At 47.5% G+C, this 20,112-nt stretch overlaps 1 protein-coding gene across 7 annotated transcripts in view; it reads right to left on the bottom strand.

The window, feature by feature from the left end:
• Positions 1–20,112, bottom strand: part of ST3GAL5 (ST3 beta-galactoside alpha-2,3-sialyltransferase 5) — a 49,270-nt gene that overhangs the window by 23,342 nt on the left and 5,816 nt on the right. For 4 of the 7 annotated variants that reach the window (XR_012379751.1, XM_073897452.1, XM_073897450.1 and 1 more), the window contains exons 2-3: positions 5,076–5,222; positions 434–557 (exon numbers count right to left, since the gene is read on the bottom strand). Coding sequence is in view for 6 of the 7 variants with exons in the window: in XM_073897452.1 (XP_073753553.1) it covers positions 434–557; positions 5,076–5,222 (271 nt within the window). In the remaining variant the exon portion in view is untranslated. The remainder of the gene's footprint in view (positions 1–433; positions 558–5,075; positions 5,223–20,112) is intronic. The other 3 variants (XM_025868265.2, XM_025868261.2, XM_025868262.2) reach the window with 1 other exon arrangement.

Genomic DNA, 20,112 nt, shown 5'->3' with positions numbered 1-20,112 from the left:
ATTAGGACATGAGGGTGACCTGGCTAAAACACCTACCATCTTTTTTAGTGTTCAATATTTAAGGCTCTTCAAAAGCCTGCCTGTAGGGCACTTTAATTAACCGTATTTTTAGATGAACTTGAAATGGCTAAGGGGAAAAGCCCCCTTTTGTTACGTAATGGCAGGGAGCACTGTGCACGTAAGAGCCACTCTCTCAGGCACTGAGGCTCAGGAACAGAGCCTGGGCGCTCCCTGGCTGGCGCTGCCCTCTCAAGAAGTACAGTCTGATGCATAAACCCAGACGTCTGTGTATGGAACCTGCACTTGAATGTGCCTTTATATGACCTTTGGACCAAGTATGAGAGCCATCCTTTGGGTACTACTGCATTCTTCTCCCAGCTCCCCACACCTGACCCAGCCAGGCGGATCATAAGGCCCGAGGGCTCATACTTACTTTAGGATGTCTTTTAGCAACAAGTTGGGTCTTCTCATCTTGTTTTGAGCTCGGGTGTACCATTGCACAGAGGGTCTTGAGCGGTCACTTCTCAGTTTCACACAGTTATACTCAGTGGGCATTGCTGTGAAGAGAGGAAGAAGCCGGGGCAGGGAAAGGAGGGAGAGTCAAGCAGGTGATGTTTATAAAAAGCCTTTAGGGGGCACATCCATAGCATGGAATACTACCCAGCAACAAAAAAGAATGAACCAGTGATACACTCAACAACCTGAATGAATCTAAGGCAACTATGCTGAGCCAATACTAAAAGTTTACATGTTGTATGATACCAGGTATATAACATTCTTGCAATGTCAAAATTATAGAAATGGAGAACAGATGAGTAGTTGTCAGGAGTTATGAAGGAGTGGGCTGAGTGTGACTGGATCCTTGTGATGATGTAAATATTCTGTGTCTTGACTGTATCCCCATCAATATCCTAGCTGTGATAGTATACTATGGTTTTGCAAGATGCTGCCAGTGGGGGAAACTGAGTAAGGGGTACATGGGATCTCTCTGTATTATTTTTTACAACTGCACATGAAACTACAGTTATCACCAAATAAGAAGTCTGATGTTTTTCAAGAGCCTTTACCTTTTAGAGGTGCACACGAAATATTTACAGATGAAACAGGAGAAATGAGATCAGCTTCAAAAAAGTCAGGAAGGGGATAAGAGTGCACGTGGGGGAATGGATAGAGCAACACTAGCTTTAAACTGATTCAGTGTCAAAGCTGGGCACTGAGTACATGGGGCTCTTTATACCATATTCTCAATATTCTCATGCTTTTGTACATTTGAAGTTTTCCATAATTAAAAAAAGTTTAAAGAGGAAGTGTTACATTAAAAACAGAACAAAAGTGTTACACTAAGAAAAAAAGAAAAAAATGGCAATTTTAAAAGATATTTTTCTTTAAAAATTATATGTTCTTGAGTATACTTGCTTCCTTATTGTTTTGAATTAATTGTATTCTCAAGTTTTCAATTTCTAAATAACATTCTACAGGGTACTACAGTAGAAATCGGTATGTCTACCCCTGCGTAAGTTTCCTCCTTCCTTGCAACTTGGTAAAACGCTGGGTTTTTAGCTAGGTGCGTGGCCTCCCAGCATAAAGACTACATTTCCCAGCCTCCCTTGGAACTAGGTATGGCCTCATGACTAAGTTCTAGCCAATGGGATATGAGCAAAAGTGACTTGTACAACTTCCAGAGTGTATGCCTTGGCATACACCTTTACCCCCTTTTCCTGCTGGCTGAAATACTGACACATGAGGAGCCACTCTGGACCACACAGAGAGCACACCACCAAGGGATGGTGGAGCAACAGCAGAGATGGGGCCTGGGTCCCCAGACAACCCCAAGGACAGAGCTGCCATTCTACCTTGGACTGCCTGCCTCTGGGCTGTCAGAAGATGGAGAAATAAACTTCTATCTTGCTTAAGCAATTGTTAATTAAAAGTGAAGTCATAGCTCAGCAAATCTAGGCACTATTATAGTATGCTATTATGATAGATTTACATATTAAGAAACAATATCTTTACTATAGTCTTTCAGCCAAGAGGCAGTTATATGTCATTATACCCTTTATTTCCATTAAAGTGTCATTTCCTTTGAAAAAAATCTTTTATCAAATTGATGTTCAAGTAGTTAATGTTTTTGCTACTGGAAACAATCCCTCCCTCCACTCCAGTTCTAACTGTGTAGCAAGAATTTTCCTAGATATGTATCCTTCTGAATAGTTTCAAAAAGACAGTACCAAGGACCTCACCAGTAAACCCTTGCTGAAGAACAACTGAGACCTGGAAGTTTTCAAACACCGCAACTTTGGGGTTACTTAAACGCATGGCCAGCCAAGTGGTGGGAACCAGCAGGCTCCCTGTAACCAGTACATATATAAAACAGACGTTTCTAAGATGTCTGTGTTTTTACAACCAGAATGACATGCAATTCACCCCGAGGCGGACCCCCAGCAAACACAGTGACTGCGGTGTCAGAGAGGAGCCCCTCTCCACCTCTGCCTGTCTCTGCTACACTGGACAGCGCCGACCCCGCAGGCCGTCCCCACAGGCCATAAGCCTGTGAACTTCCTTTCCCCCACTGCCCACCCACTTCCTGCTGAGCTATCACTGTGGGACTTCCTGGTAGAAGACAGGAGGAAGACAGAAGGAAAGAAGCAGGCTTTCCGGTCCCGATTCAGCACAGCCCCCAGCAGGGGTGGTGACAGTCACAGGCAAGAGAGGGTGACTACATGTGACTCCAGCAGCATCGGTGGGCATCTAGCATCCCCGGTTTCCACTCCAGAGAAGTGATGGCACCTCCAACAGCTTTGTGACAAGTACAAGCCTCAGCCCAGGATGATAGAAACTTCCTGATCTCTGGCTAACACTTCTACACCTCTTTTACAGATTTTAATTAATTAATTAATTAATTTATTTATTTGAGAGCGAGAGAGAGCAGGTGGAGGGGCAGAGGGAGAGGGACACTCTCAAGCAGACTCCAAGCTGAGTGTTGAGCCCAATGAGGGGCTCGATCTCACAACCCTGAGCTCACGACCTGAGCCGAAATCAAGAGTTGGGATGCTTAACCAACTGAGCCACGAAGGCGCCCCTGGCTAACACTTATCACTTTGGCATCTTCAGGCCTGCTGACGTCTTTGCGATCAATCCCCTGCATAAAAGCCCTCCTTGCCGGAAGCATCTCCGTGGTTTCTGGTTTCCTGCTGGGCACTGATTGGTCTATCAGATGATGCTCTCCTGCCACTTTCAGGAAAGTAGGATTGTTCAAGGAAAGGAGGGGCTCTGGGGGTGACGGAGTCTACCATCCTGAAATCCTTCCTGTTCTCACTATCACTGACATACAATCCATTCAAATGCTTAAAAACAAAAATAGCTGTTTTGGTTTTTTTTCTAACCACACTGGAGAGGATCTCAGGAGAGGGAGTATGAGAACACAGAATCTACAGCCCAACACCTGGGCTCAGCTCCTCTCTCTACCAGTGGGAAAGCTTTGGGCAAGTCACTATAACTCCTGCAAGCTCAGTTTCCTCATCTGTAAAATGGGGGTAGTCATATAACCTACCCCATAGGATTCACATAGGGAAAGTGGTTGCACATCACAAGCACTATGTACCTGCTGGTGGTCGCTACTATTATCACATACAAAGGGAACTTATAGGCGCCCGGTCTCATCTGACAGGATTCATCTATTGGGGCTTTAAGGCTCTCGTGTCTTTTGGTCAACCTCACTTCCAGACACAGGTTTGACTCTAGCCTTATCATGGAGGAGTGCTTTCTTCCGTCCATCCCATTTCCCTTCTGTGTGTCTCTGGAGAAGCAACATCCTCCTGAAGCCCCTCACACACTCCCCCAGGGTCAGGTCCTGGCCAGTATCCTCTCTCTCCCCCACCCCCTTCCTCAACCTGCAGAACCTCTAAATGCTCAGGGTTCACTGGCCTCTCACTGTCCCTGCTCCCTGTGATGGCCAAGCCGCTCCCAGCCTGTCTACCTTCCTTCACTCCATCTGCACACCATGCCTGGGATACCTTGCAACCACATTTCCTCTAAAACCTCTTGAACCTTCCCTTAAACTCCCACACGCACATCTTATGACTCCAGGGTCCTGGTCTCCACCACCAGCACAATCTTCTCTCCCACAAATACTCACTGCAAGGCTTCACCATCTGCCTTTCACTCATTGCCTCAAGGGAGAGACCCCCCCGAGCCCCTTTCTCTGTGCAGACCTCTCACCTAAGCTCAGACTATGCGTCCGACAACCTGCCTGCTATCTTCACCTCAGACAACATTAAGAAGCAGGACCTGGCACTTTCCTCTATTCCTTACATTATTTGGAAGCTGTGCCATCCATGCAGCCATCCAAGCTGAAAACCTCTGTGACAGAGGTTTCCAACTCAGGCTTCTTTCATTCCCAGTCCTGGTCAATCTCCAGGGTCTCTCGATCATACCTTCCTGAACTTCTCATGCCTATTGACATTCCTCCAGTAGTCAAGTCCCTGGACGCCCTGTCTTGATTCTGCCTCCTCAAAGCCATCTTTCTAAAAAAAAAAAACGTATCCTGTTTAACGGTTCCCAGCTCATCTCAGGTTTTATGACTCCAGGTGACAAACCTGTCACACTCTGGCCACAAAAAAGTACTGTTAGAAGCCCAGATGTGCCAGATTATTACCTCAGTGCCTTTGCACATGATGGAATTCCAATGTGAACCCCAACAATCTGCCTGGTGAACCACTTTTGATCCTTAAACCCTTCTCCTCTGTGAAGATAATTTTTCAACACCATGGCCATCCCCGGACACTTCCGCATCTTTGTTGATTGCAATGAGCTGACGTTGTCTGTGTATATTTTAGGTCTCCTCTATCATTCTGCAAGCACCTGGAGGATGAGCTGCAGGGCCAGAATTTTGTTCATCTTTGTATCCCCAACACCTAGGACAGGGCCTGGCACACAGCAGGTCCTGAGGAAACATCTCGCATTGAGTGGAATGTACGTTGCATGCCTGTGACCTGTCTTCAAACAAGATAAACATCCTCCAAAAATGTTATTTTCCCCAAAAACACCTAAGATAAAAACTGAAAGTTAAGGGGCACCTGGGTGGCTCAGTCGTTGGGCGTCTGCCTTCAGCTCAGGTCGTGATCCCAGGGTCCTGGGATCGAGCCCCACTCCCTGCTCGGCGGAAAGCCTGCTTCTCCCTCTCCCACTCCTCCTGCTTGCGCTCTTTCTCTCGCTGTGTCTCTCTGTCAAATAAATAAATAAAATCTTTAAAAAACAAAAAACAAACAAAAAAACCCCTGAAAGTTAACAGAAATTATAATAGCAAAGAATAAAGTATAAGCTCCACTGAAGCATCTACAATGTGCAACAACAGGGATCTGTTGGTAAATGATCACTGCGAGTCATCACTGCAGAATCTGTGGCATCTGTGACCACAGCCTCAGCATTACCTGGGGGCAAGTGTGAAATGCAGAGTCTCAGGTCCCCCAGATCTGCTAAATCAAGGGATTCGTATGAACATTAAAGTTTGGGAAGCACTAGCTTGAAGTATCGGGTATATACACTGACACAAAGATACTGTAAGAAAAAAAGTTTTATAAAAATAAAATACAGTCCCATCTGTATAGAGATATACACAGAATCATGTTCTAGGATGTTTCCATTCAAGGTAAGAGAATCTGACTTCCCACCAAGTTTTAGCAAATCCTCCTACTTGAGCTTGGAAGGTATTCTTTTTTTTTTTTTTAAAAGATTTTATTTATTTATTTGACAGAGAGAGACATAGTGAGAGAGGGAACACAAGCAGGGGGAGAGGGAGAAGCAGGCTTCCTGCTGAGCAGGGAGCCCGATGCGGGGCTCGATCCCAGGATCCTGGGATCATGACCTGAGCCGAAGGCAGACACCCAATGACTGAGCCACCCAGGCGCCCCGAAGGTATTCTTCTGATTTACAAGAGACCATTCAGATTCCATGCCCCTCACCATCACAAAAGGACAGCCAACCTGATTCATCTTCACAAACGTACAGCTGATATACAGTTAGGTAGGTGGCCTTGAGATGCTCCCTCAGAGAGCCAGTTTCTAGTCTTGTTTAGCTCTGCAACATCCACACTGTTCATTCACTTCCTTTGTCTTTAATGTTCTATTCGGTGGAGGATGGGTTGCATTTAAAGGTTCAGTTACACAAACATTAAGCCATGGGCATGTTTTGTTAACAACTGCATAACTGTGCACCATTAATCCTAAAAGTAACTATACTTTTAGCTAGCAAAACGATCAGAATGCAGGAGAAGATTGTTTATATACCCATAAGTTTATACAGGTCTAAAGACACTTAGAAGGAAGCACACCCATATGTTATCAACAATTGTGAGTAAGCTCATTTTTCATTTTGCATTCTTATACTCCCTGAATTCTGGCATTACTACTTTTATTTCTGAAAGCTTAAAGACATTTTCATGGGGGGAGGCTCCTTACCCATGATGAAAAGAAATCTGAGGACCACTTAAACAAAAAATATTCTTAGAAACCCTGAAGCATCTCTTTAGTGTGTTAGGAACAATATCTCCTAAATAAAGCAGTTAAAGGCGAAAAAGTCGAAATGAAGTTACTGTATTTGGGGGGAAATATTCTTAGGAACCCTGAAGCATCTCTAGTGTGTGAGGAAAAATATCTCATAAATAAAGCAGTTAAAGGCAAAAAAGTCGAAACGAAGTTACTGTGTTTGGGGGAAGTCTGCTGAGCTGGAAAAAATATATATTTATGGAGAAGCAAAATGAAGAACGTTGACAACTCAGCAAGTCCAGTCTGTCTGAGGAGCAGACACTGAGCTCCCCCTGCCATTCGATGTATGGAACCTCATGCCCAGCTCGACTTGAACTTGAAATGATGAACTTCAAAAAACTGCTGAGTGAAATCAATGGATGAACAAAGGGTGACAGAGGCCCTCCTAGAACTTCAGAGGGCTCGCGCTCATCTGCTCTGGCCTGGCACTGCGGCCTCGGCTGGAGAAGGAGGGTGTCGCAAACACTCCCCCCCCCTCCCGCCACCAACTTGGCACGTACACACAGACCGCATTCACTTTGGTGATCTGGACCCTCCACTCCATTCAACTCATTCACCTAATGTGAAGAATGCTTAGTTTAGAATTAAAAAGCCACTACAGATATGCCCTACTTGCCAAAACCGCCTATATGGAGATTCCTATATGCATGCTTAATTTTGTCTTTATAACAATCACTATCGTGAGACCTGTTATCTATAAAGTCTTTTCTTTTTAATAAAATTCGTCTCTTGTCCCCCCAACCAGAATATAGATGGCATGGAGGCAGTGGTCTTCACTTCTCTCACCACTGAATTCACAGTGCCGAGGATGATAAGAGAGGCACATGATAGGCATCTAGTACATAGTTATGGAATAAATACTCAGTTTCTTATGAGAGTTTCAGAAGTGATGGTGGTTTCAGGCATTCCTCCCAGGCCTTTTGTTGGCAGGCCATCACCAACGGCTTGCTTATCTTCTTCCATCCCACGGCACCCTCCTGTCCTCGGCACCACCGAGCAGGACATGATGAACTGCCAAATTACCTACAGAGACAATTACTGGTACAAGAGTGGACAGGGCATTAATATTCACTGGGAGTAAAGCCTACACAGGATATCACTAAATCCTAACAACACCTACTTCGCTGGACTGTTATGCATTTAGTCTGCCGAAGGTCATGCGTGGAGAAGTAAGGGGCTGAGAATTCCAACCCACATCTATTCACCTCCCAGTCCATGCCCTTCCACCTGGGGGTGCTTAGGAATGGCCGATATGCATGTACGTGAAGGGTCTTTGTTTCTAATAATGAAGGCTTGACAAGGCACAGATTGTTAGAAACAAAAATCTGAACCTGAGAAAGCAGGGAGTAAGCCAACGTGGCTGGAGTGGGCCGCCTGGGAAGGCGAACAGGGAAGCTTCGATGTGAATATGGCAGCTGAAAGAACATGCGTGGTAAGGCGGGAGGTCTCCGAGAGCAGAGGTCTCTCCTTCACAGCAGGAGAGAAGGAACACCAGTCTGCTGCCTGCGAGGCTGCCCGCCCAGGGCAGAGAGGCAGGGTACTGGATGCTCACTGCTGCCCAGATGGAAAGGGAGCCTGAGGCCTGCCCTGGTGAGGAGCAGGAGGGAGGGACAGGACAGAGATCTACTGAGAAATGATGAAAAGAAGGCTATCAGCAACAAGACGTGAGCAAACGGAAAGCTGCATCCCAGTTCTGGAAAGACAGGTTCGGAAGTCAATTTTTGTAGTTTTGTGATGATGTGATTAATATGAAATGATAAAGAACTGGACAGAGATGCCCAGGAGGCGGTTGGAAGTATGGCTTGAGGCTCAAGAGAACATCCAGCCCATCAGCCAGCCCTGCCCACCAGGTCCAAGAGAGCTAAGCCCTAAGGCATCCACAGTATGAAATAAATGAACTTCTCCTGTAACCAGACTGGTACGAGTTATATACCATCCAGTGAAAGTTGAGAAAATAGTCCCTCAAATTGTGTTTGGGGTTTTGTGTTTTAGATGAAGACTTCTACTTGATAAAGGAGAACAGAAGACAAGGCAGGAAGCCTGCGCTCAGGGAGAAGCCAGCTTTGGGATACGCGGATGCCGGACATGTCATGGTGCCCAGCAGAAGGCACAGTACGAGCAGAGAGCGTGGCAAAGGGGAGCTGGCTGGGGAGGGAAGAGGTACGCTGTGGACAGAAGAAATGGAATGAGCAAAGCACAGAGGCCCGGATAATTTGGGGAACAGCAAACGACTGGGTACAGCTGAGAAAGTATGGCATGGGATGGGTGCAGGGGTGCAGGCAGGAGGTAAGGCAATATCGTGGTCCTGCTGGACGTCCCAGGGCCGGTGCCATATCTGGGCTGTGGGTGCTGGCTGCCAACAGCACACATCAGGCCCCGCTCTGCAGATCTGCCCAACAGCTGACTGAGGAGGTACAAAAGGCTAGCCCTCTGGCCTCTAGGTGGGATCATCCCGGGAAAACAATTTAAGCTCCAGCGTTCCCTGAGGGATCAGCTTTGCGCAGCTCCTTTCCCTGCCTCCCTCCCTTCCCCCACCCCAACCTGGCACCCTTTCTCCTGGCAGCCCCCTCAATGAACCAGGGGCCCCTGACGTCTTGTTTCGGGCTCTGCTTCTACCGAACCCGATCTAAGACAGGCCATTAGGTCAGCAGGTCAATGTATGGAAGATCACAGACGGTCACGGACGATCACAAGAGGCCCTTGAGGACTTTATGCAAGAGGGGTCAAGAAACGGGCAGGAGAATCACAGGGAAAGCAGCAGGGACAGCAGAGGAGCGGGTGGAGAGGCTGAGATGTGAGGCTGCTGGGGAGCCAGCACAGGGTCCGCAGTCGCAGATCCCGTGTGCCGCGGCAAAGATAGTGGCAGCCGGGGGCCGGGTGGGCGGCGGAGAGGAAGGGCTTGGGCGGCAGCACCGACAGGCCTTGGGATGGATCAGAGGTGCTTAGCACACAGGAAGCGAGACAGTTCAAGTGACCGAGAAGATGGTGGAGTGCTCTGGAGAGAGAGGGCACACGGATGGAAGCTTTGGAGTCACTAAGATCAGGATGGCCTTGCCGAGTCCCAAAGTCCTGTGGGCCCTCAGGTTGTTAAGTGCTGGGGACAGATGAAAACCCAGGCTTGGGGCTGTTGGGGGGAAATCTCACCTGGAATATCAGTCAGGGAGTGCCCTTGGCTGCAGGTAGCAGAAACCTGGGTATCATGGCTTTTAGCCAAGTGGGGGTTTCTTTTTCTCACGGAACAGCAAGTCCAGGGGCAAGCAGGCCAGGGCTGGTGTGGTGGCTCTGGTATGTCACCGATGTCCCCAGCTCCCACCAGCCTCTCTTCCTCCAGCCTCAGTACATGGCCAACCTCCGCCCCACAGTCCAGGCAGGAAGCAGAAGAGGGATGAGATGGAAAGGAAGGGGAAGCACCTGTATCAGGAGAGGGAAAACCTCCAGAAACGGACAGGCCTCCATGTAGATCTCTCTGGCCGGATGACAGCACATGGCTACCCCCAGCTGCAGAGTTAGCCAGGAACTTTGGACAAGCTGGGCTGGATACTTCCCCAAACAAGATCAGGGTTCTGTCGGTAAGGAAGGAAAGGGGGGATCTGCAGTAGTCAACAGTAGGATGTGCCACGACTGAGATAAGGTCCTGGGGCATCTGGATAAAGGCAGTAGTTAAGACTGCTCTAAAGAGATAAGATCCCCAAGGGGAAGACCAAAGTGCAGGGCCATCTTCACCCCAGGAAGCCCACCTTCAAGGGGCTGGGGAGGAAAGGAAGAAGCACAGGAGGGACCACTGGAAATCAGAAAAGGAAACATTAAGCAAAAATCAGTAACTCTGATGTGACGAAACCATGCCTGGGTTCAGCACAGTCTGAAATTCCAATTATTTAAGAAAGCAGCATGCTAGTTCCAACGCAAAATGCATTTTAAATTGCTTTACCCTAAACAAGTAACATGGGTGCCTGCACCAAAAAGGGTGATTTCTAAAAGTCCATTTCATTGATTCTGTAGGAATGCAGAGATGGCCTCACGGGTTGAGTCTGGAATGAGTCCCCACCTTCTAGAAACCCAAGGTCAAGGGAAGTGATAACAGGAATGTATCCAAAGCGGTATGGGGAGGGCCATGGGAGCAAGGAGACGGTTCAGACAGACACAGACACGATTTAGTCACAGAGCTGACTCCCTAGGCCAGCTGGCCAAGGCCCATCTGTGGGCACAGGACAAACATGGCAGGGCTGGGGGCCAGAAGCTGGGGAGCTGTGGGTCCAAGTGAAGTTCTCCACTCATCTTTCTCCTACCCTCACCCTCCAGGGAGAGGCAGCGGAGGGTAGGGGGGCAGTGTTTTAGCCAGAAAAGCTCAAGACTAGACCAGCCCAGGGCCTTACCTGTACCTTCCAGAGCTCTTGGTGACATGTCACCCCTCTCCTACTGATTCCAGAAGTCAATCTGTCCTCCTTGTCCACCCAAGCAGACAGTCCAGGTGGCTAATTCCAAACCAGTTCTAGCTGTGGAACTCTTGGTGTGTAGGAAAGCTCACTTAGAATCCGAAGACATAACACACATAGGCACGCAATTGGGGGCGCCTGGGTGGTCAGCTGGAGGAGCGTCTAACTCTTGGTTTTGGCTCAGGTTATGATCTTAGGATCATGGGGTTGAGCCCCACGTCGGGCTCCATGCTCAGTGGGGAGCCTGCTTGCGATTCTCTCTCCCTCTCCCTCTGCCCCTCCCTCTCACACGCTCTATCAAATAAATAAATAAATCTTAAAAAAAAAAAAAGAGGCATGCAATTGATCTTTTGCAAGGTTTCTCTACCTCAGAACTACTGACATCTGGGACTGGGTAATTCTTTGATGTAGAAGACAATCTCATGTAGGGCGTCTCGTGTAGGATGTTTAGTAGCATCCCTGGTCCTCCCCCTCCCCCAGCTGTGACAACCAAAGCTGTCCCCAGACGTTGCCCAATGTCCCCCCAGGTGGGGGGGGGCAAAACTGCCCCCAGCCTTATCCACTGGAATAAAATTATTGTCTATATTAAAATTCCAAACATCTCCACATTTCTAAAGTATTAAGGGTTATTAAACTCACTGCAAAAACTGAAAACTCAAAGACTGTGGACTACAAATTGAAGATACTTGAGTTTCAGTATCTAGTCTTCTTAATTTTGGTTTTGGGGGCTTGGCCTGAAGAAACCTGATTCATCAAGGTAAATGGCTGTGTTCTCACCTGTACAACATGCCAGCCAACAGACAGGCACAGGCCTGCATTCACAGAGCAGGGAGGGCAGAGCACCAGTCTGCAGGGGGGAGCTCTTAGGTGTGTATGGGGATGGAAGGCGCGCACTCCTTCCTGGATCCAAGTGACCCACGCAGAGCACCTTTAACCACCCCACTCCACTCCCACCATTGAAGGGGGGACACTCTCTGCACGGTCCTTTCCTGTTTCTACTGGGCAGCCAGTGTCTTACTTGTCTTTTAGGAACATGAAATTTCACTCATGATTTCAAAACCACAAAGAAGTGCGGGTTTGAGCTCTGCTGCTGAGACCAGACCCAATCATCTCCCGTCTTCTAGATTTGTGCAACTGTACTTATCAGTGCCTTCCACCAGGTGAGAACACAGAGGGATGGTTCTCTATGAAACAGGAAGGGGTTCTCACCAGACACAGGATCTGCCAGTGTCTTGATCTTGGACTCCCTGACCTCCAGAACTGAGAAATGAATGTCTATTGTTTAAGTAAATAGTAATAAATAAATAAATCATCAATGCCTCCCCATTGCCCTGGCTAGTGGTTCTGCAAGCTGACCAGGCCCAAGAACCACTGGAGGGCGCCGTGAAGGATGCAGAGTCCCAGACCTCACCCCCAGAATGTCCCACCTGGTAGGACCAAGGAAGGATGCCAAATGTGCATTTTAAGCAAGTTCCCTGGAGTTATGTGGGTGTGACACTTTGAGAAACTCTGCAGCAAGTGCCTCATAGCTGTAATTAACAACAGATTAAGGCTACATCTTTAGCCTAAAGATTTTCAGATCCTTCTACAAACTGTGCAGTTATATGAGAACCTGTCTTCTGAAATGAAAAATAAAAGTGTTGCTCCATGAATGCAGTCCACGCTCTACTAATTTTGACCACCAACCAAAATGCAAGCACGTCAGTGATTCTGAGGTAGGTAGGCTTTTTAAATCTCCTGCTAATCAACCAGTATTCCTCTAAGGTTGAGAGTACATAGTTACTGTCATTCAATTGCTGGCTTTCTATATGTTTAAAATCGCTAAAGCAGGGGCACCTGGATGGCTCAGTCGTTAAGTGGCTGCTTTTGGCTCAGGTCATGATCCCAGGGTCCTGGGATTGAGTCCCGCATCCGGCTCCCTGCTCAGCGGGGAGTCTGCTTCTCCCTCTGCCTGCGGCTCCCCCTGCTTGTGCCCTCTCTCTCTCTCAAATAAATGAATACAATCTTTTTTTTTTTTTAAGTGCTAAGGCAATTAATTCTGAGTCCTTGGAATACATAAACATTCTCCAAAATTAGAACATGCCCAGGAACTACACATGGTATTTCTCCAAGATTTTACTGAAGTGACAAAGATGTCGACAGGGCAGCGCCTCTTGCAGGGTCAAATCCAGAGCCCTCTCCCCTCCCCACCTCTCTCTCCCATTCCCCTCCTCCTCACTCCCCTTCAGCCTGGAGGCCTCCTGCTCCCACCCCCACCCCACCTTAGGATCTTCATTTGCCTCCGCCCCACCTCCAGGTGGCTCTCTTCTTCATCCTCTTCATTCTGGTCTTTGTTCAAAAGTGACCTTCCTTGTAAAATAGTGTTTCCACCCTGAGCCCTGTTATTCACTTCTGCTTTACTTCACAGCACTCATTACTACTCATACATATTTGCCTGTTATCTGCTCTTCCCACTAAATATAAGCTTCCTAGAAAAGGGGGCTCTGGCGATTCCATTCACTGCTATAACCTCAAGACCTACAACAGTACCTAGCACAGAAAAGGCACTAAACCCTTGCTGAAGGCACCCAGGTCCCTGCAGAACAGCTAACCCAAAGTCACCATGGTCCTAACAAGAGGCAGACGTGAAAACCAGATCCTTCCCTGTGTCCAGATATCACAATCACTGGACATTTGTGAAGTGTCCAGAGCATGCCTGATACACGGAGAATGGGGATGGGAATCACTGTGTGTGTGTGTGTGCGCGTGTGCGCGTGCATGTGTGTGTGTGTGTGTGTGTGTGTGTGTGTGTGTTGGGGAAGGGATGATAGACCAAGTCAAATGACTGTCCCACCCATCACAGTGGGAAGTAAAAGGGGCAGCTGGATCTGTTTTGTTTTGTTTTTTAAGAGGAAAGGAAAGAGATAAAATAGTCAACAGTTTGGCAGTTTGATAATGGCCAAGTCACGCCTTTCAGGATGTTCGCTAATACATAAAAAGCAGGTTCAGATAAGAACATTTCTACTGCCTCTTCTTCCACTAAAATTTATGAGTTTCACCTACTTTTCAAAGTAAGAACAGGAAACATAAAACTTAGCTGATTCAATGGACCCTCATACATTATGACCATTTAGGAGAGAGAAATAGGAAGCTGGAATAAGTGGAGGGAGATGGATTGAAAAGAAATAATAGAAAGGGAAAGAGAGAGTGGGGGGGACACAGAGTGGAGAAAATGGAATGGGGGCTGGGGGACAGGAAATTCTGGGAAAGGAGAGTTGGAAGGGAAAGACAGACAGCACGGAGGAACAGAAGCTTCAGTGTTCTTATCATATTCTGTTCCCTGGGGCTGGACAGTTTCCCAGGAACTCCTCTCTGCAAATTCTGATACGCAGACCCACCCACACACCCTCCTCAGGCCCTAACTCAGAGCTCCCCTCCAGAATCCAAGCACTGCCCCTGCCTCCGGCCCCCCGCCCCCAGGACAGACTCCAGCCACAGCATAGGAGGTTGCCCTCAACGGCATAAAATGCAGTGGGGGCTGGAAAAGGACCCCCTCCTCACACAGAAATGCAGGATTTCTGCCAAAACATACAACCCAAGGATCTGTCAAGGCAGGAAGGAGGTCCACCTTTAACAGGCGGATGCCAAGGCCTTGGGCAAAGCACACCCTCTGAGGGCCCAGTGCCTTATTTGCTGGCAAGCGCTAGACCAAAGCATCTTGGTGAAGTGTGCTGATCTCATGCATCAACACTCTCCACCATGTTTAAAATATATTTCTGAAGTTACATTCTGCCTGGGAAGCCTCTTCTCCAGGACAGTGGGAGGTGGGAGCAGGAGTGAAGTCTAAACCAAGTTAAATGCGTGGACCAGAGCTGGTGGTGGACTAGCTACCTGAGGACCACCGGCCCGAGTGAAGTCTCTGGAACAGGAGCAGCAGATTCCGGCAGAAAGCAAGCCTCCTGTCAGGCGAAGCTGCTCTATTAATGCTCATCCACCCTGTTTTCCACTGATGCCGGGGGACGGGGGGGGCCAAGCCAACGGTGAAGAGAGCTCAGTGTGGTGGAAAATGACTTCATTAATGACCACGGAAAGGGGAGCCCCTGAAAAGCCCCCATGTGCCTTCTGTTGCTAAACTGGCCACAGCATGATGACCTGCAGGCTTCCGAATTTTTAAACTCTATTTTTCAACATAACCTCAAACTGACAGAAAGATTGCAGGAACAATACAAAAAATTCCCATATACCTTTCACCCAGACTCCCCAACTGTTAACAACCTACCATATTTGCTCTGTCATCCTATATAATACAAGAGAATATGCACGTTACCTTTTTAACTATTTGAAAGGAGTTGAAAACATGACATATTACCCCCCCAAAAAAATTTTAGTATTTCCTAAAGACGGGGATATTCCCCTTATATAACCTCAATGTAATGATAAAAATCAGGAAATTGTTGTTGCTTCAATACCATCTAAAGACCTGATACAAAGTTCTTGAGTAGTTCCAATAATGGTCTTAGAGCAAAAAGCATTCGCACGTGGCATTCGGTTGTCGTATCTTTTCAACCTCCCTTACCCTGAAATAGTTGCTTTATCTTTCGTGACCTTGGCATTTTTTGAAAAGTACAGGCCAGTTCTTTTGTAGGATGGCCCTCAGTTGAGATTTGTCTACTTCATGATTCGATTGAAGTTATACATTTTTGGCCGAAATATCACAGATTAATGCTGGGCTCCTCTCAATGCATTTTCTCAAGGGGCATACGATGTTGATCTGTCCCGCTGATGGTGATGTTAAATTTGATCAATTGGTTGAAGTGGTGGAAGGCAGGTTTCTCCACTATCAAGTTACTACCTTTTCTTTGTAATTAATAAATAACTTGATGGATGACACTTAGAGACAAAGTAAATACCCCCCTTCCTCATCAAATACCTATTTCAGCACCCACTGGTGGATTCTTGCCCCAGTAAAGGTAAAATCCTGTGTGAGGACAAATAAGGTCAAACTTCAGGGAAAAAACTAGGGCTGGTTGAAGCAGTGATTCATGAGCAAGAATTAGCATGTGAGACTTAATTCAAATAACCCTGGGTTAAGTTCACTCTTAGCAATTAAGGAGAAAAAACAAAAACACTGCTAGATTTACTTTTGAGAATATAGGTGAGTGTCCATGAGCATGCTAGTCTCTCTCCTGGTGAGCCACGCCTACTGGAAACTCAGCCCTTCGATTCACAAGGTGTCCGGTGGCAGCAAAAAGAGACACCCACGTCCAGAGAGCTGACGGCCAGAGTCATCCCCACCCCAAGGCCTGATTCTCTGGCAGCAATGCCGAGGGGCTCATCTCAGTGATTTGACGAGTGCTGCGGCATGGCGCAGGAAGGTATATCTGGAAACGAACACCCCAACTCTCTACTGCCTTAGATGAGCCACAGTCAGGTTTAGGAACTCTGACTTGGCTTATTCAAGAAGTATTTTTTTTATAGCTCTATTATCACAAAGTGAGAAACTTCAGAAATTCTTTAACAGCAGAAAGAACATTTTGAAATCACGTCCTGGTTATTATACTACAACCTGGTGATATCCACTGTTAACATTCTGGTCTATCTTCCATCAGTCTTTGCTCTTGGCATATGTATATTTTTACCAGGACATGGATCAAGCTGTCTACACCAGCCTTCTTCAAGCTGGGTTCCACTAGAGAATTAGGCCCAAAAGAAAAGGATCTGAATACCTGTTTTCTCAATTCTCCCAAGGACAGTCTATAACTAGAATCATTCCAGAAGCATAGAAGAGAAGTTAATTCATTACCTATGATGGTTGCCTTAGAATAATAGGGCTCGGGCGCCTGGGTGGCTCAGTTGGTTAGGCGACTGCCTTCGGCTCAGGTCATGATCCTGGAGTCCTGGGATCGAGTCCCACATCGGGCTCCCTGCCCAGCAGGGAGTCTGCTTCTCCCTCTGACCCTCTTCCCTCTCATGCTCTCTATCTCCCATTCTCTCTCTCTCAAATAAATAAATAAAATCTTTAAAAAAAAAATTATTTAAAAAAAAGAATAATAGGGCTCAATTCTCCCAGAGCCCAGTTGCAGAGGGCTGGTGTGTACTGTTGGATAATTTGCTTTATTTCCCTAATAATCCTTTAAATAAACATTTAAATAAAGCACCAGGCACTGGGGATATAAAGATAAATATGGCACGGCCCCTTTCTTCTTTAAATGAATAATCCAGCCAGAAAAGCAAAAATACCTTAATACCCCAAACACCAAATAGCGCCATGACAGAGGGGCAGCCAGGAACCGTCACCTCCATCACAGACAGCAGGGAGGCTTCCCTGGGGAGGTAATGGGCAAACGAGTCCCTAAAAGACAGGCAAGACTTCAGAGGAGACAGAAGAGAGGAAGAGGCATTCCAGATGGAAAGAAGGCCATGCCAAAATGCCCAGAGAGGCAGTCTCAGGCCCCATCACAGGGGACCTGGAGAGTAGCAGAAGACAGGGATGAGAAGGAACCAGGCCCTCCAAGTGGGCCCCAAGGGGGAGGCGCCAGGCGGCCCTAAGTGGTTCTGGAGCCGGGGTGGCCAGCTCACACTGGGATGAAGGAAGCTGAGGGACAGGGTGGTCAAGGGAAAGGTCACGGAGGTTGCTGCAGCTGGGGGTGATGCCCCGAGCCAGAGCAGGGGCAGTGAGAAGGAGGCTGATCACGAGACGTGGAGGAAGATGCCACAGGGAACTTGGCGACCGAGCCAGCAGGGGCTGTTCCTCTAGCGCCCAGCCAGCTGAGATCCAGCCTGCATGAACAAACTCAGGCCAGTAATGGGAAGGAAAAAAGCAAAGCCCACGCAAGAGGGGGCCACACAGCGCCACCATTCCACCATTCTCTGAGATGATTTAATGGCGGAGGTGGGGGTACCCCTCAGAGGAGGAGGCCAGAGGGAATGAGACATGACACTGGAGTAAACGGAGGAAAACTGTTCATAGAACAGCCCCTCCTTTTTGGGTCCCTCCAGGCTCTAAGAAAACACCTTACATAATAGCTTTCCAGTGGGGGGCGCCTGTGGCAGCAAATTATACATGCAGAATACACTCCCAGAGAACAAGTCTGTGGCAGCCCCATGAATACCACAAACAAAGCAAAACCTAGAAGCTACCTTTTTAAAAAAGATTTTATTTATTTATTTGAGAGAGCACGCAAGAGAGAGCACAAGTGGGAGGGGAGGGGCAGAGAGAGAGGGACAAGCAGACCCCCTGCTGGGCAGGGAGCCTGGGATCATGACCTGAGCCAAAGGCAAACGCTTAACTGACTGAGCCACCCAGGTGCCCCTAGAAACTACCTTTTTAACGGAAGATTTCCCTCTTGATTGAAAGAAAATAAAAGTAGTTGGACTGAATAAGAAATAGGAGAAAATGAAAATCAGGGGAATTGACAGTTAACAAAAGCAACTCTGGCACCCAACATAAACAGGCTCCAACATGGGCACCTACCCCCAAACCTGAGTAAAATGAGAGACACAGGGTATGAGATGATGGGAAAGTGTGCGTGCATGCTCTACAAGAACCAAGATCCTCCCCCATCCCCAGAAAGACACAAAATGGTCGGATTCCTAACTCCCGGCATTATGAAGAGACATCACCAAACCAGACCTGAGCAATACTCCTCAGGGACCCGCTGTGAGTAGGGAAGGGAAGGTGAAGGATTTGACAGGCAGTTCACGCAATAATCCAGAATTCGATAAGCCTCATTGTCCTAGGAGAAGCAGACTAGTCACATACAACCCAAATCAGAAGGCGGGAATGACCCTAGAAAAGGAACTGGAGGGACCACAACTGGAACCCGAAGTTTGGCAGGCCCTGGCAGTTTTGAGACTGAAGGAGTGGAAACAATCCCATAGAAGGAAAAGGAAAGTTTTGTTTGGACCACTTTAAGCTCAGAACAAGTGAAGTATGTTTGAACTCTTAAAACCAACAATACAAATTTAGGTCTGTAAGAGGCATGGCTAAAACAGAGAATTTCCTTTTACACCCCATACACACCTCTTTTACTCTTTGCTCCAAATATTTGGGAAGCCATTATTTGGGCAGGCCCCTAAGGAGGCACACTACCACTCACATAAGCAGTTTTAATCAGGCTTGGAGTATGGGCCTGGGGCTACAGCACTAGCAACACGGACACAGTGTCTTCTCCAGAGGCTCTAATAATCTTATTTTAAAAATCAGACAAGTAGCTCTACCACCAGTGTCATTATTTTCATAGTATTTCTTTCAGATTTATTCTACATGGGACATGAGGGCTGTGCTACAAGATGTCTTAGATTTGGGGGGGGGGGGTGTCTGGGAAGGGGTTAGAAAAGGTCCTCCCAGGAAGGAAGGGGCAGGACTTGGTGGATGTGGGCAGGGACAGCAGGCACCGAGTGGAAAACTTCTCATGGAGTGTCTGAAGGTCCAGCCCAGGAAGGAATAATGTACCAACAGAAGCTGGAAAAAAGAAGCAGGCCATGACATGGCAGGTTGGAATTTTATCCCAAGATAAAAGGAACAACAGGGTGGGGGTGGGGGGCAGGGAGTTAACTGGAATTGGATTTTGGAGAGACCTCTCTTGACGTCAGACTGGAGATGGGGAAGTCCTCTTGTGCCCCGAGACCAGTTAGGAGGCTGCGGTGGAGACTCAGGGGCGTGATGATGGTGGGCCCGGGAACGCACCAACCTGGACAGGGAACAGAGCCATCTCAGCCACCACAGCTGACCTTCTCAAGAATGGTGACAGGAGCTGTTCTGTCAGGCATGGGAGGGATGCATCTGCCTCCTTACCACCTCCAGGTCAGACGGCCTGAGTCAGAATGTCCCCTAGACACTTCCTCTAGGTTCTGTCCCCTATAGTTTCTTAGTTTCTTAACTTCTCTGAGCCTCAAAATCCTCATTTGTAAAATGGGGATAATGATGACACCAAACTCACACGGCTTTTGTGAAAGTTAAGTGAGTTGACAGATATAAAAAAATGTGACATACATATATGAAACATGTCTAGAACAGGTGAGGATAAAGTGAGTCAGGGCAGCATTTATCTTTTTTTCTGTCCCTATCTATGTGCTGTAGCATGTGGGTTTGCTGGGAGGGGGGTGAGTTTAACAAGATTTTCACAAAGAGCACACTCCCTCTTTGCCAACCAAAA

This window comes from Callorhinus ursinus, unplaced genomic scaffold (assembly GCF_003265705.2).
Source record: "Callorhinus ursinus isolate GAN/ISIS: 27379988/994484 unplaced genomic scaffold, GSC_fseal_2.0 scaffold10, whole genome shotgun sequence".
NCBI lineage: Eukaryota > Metazoa > Chordata > Mammalia > Carnivora > Otariidae > Callorhinus > Callorhinus ursinus.
The sequence above is the reverse complement of the archived record's forward strand: the minus strand, read 5'-3'. Positions and strand labels throughout refer to the sequence as shown.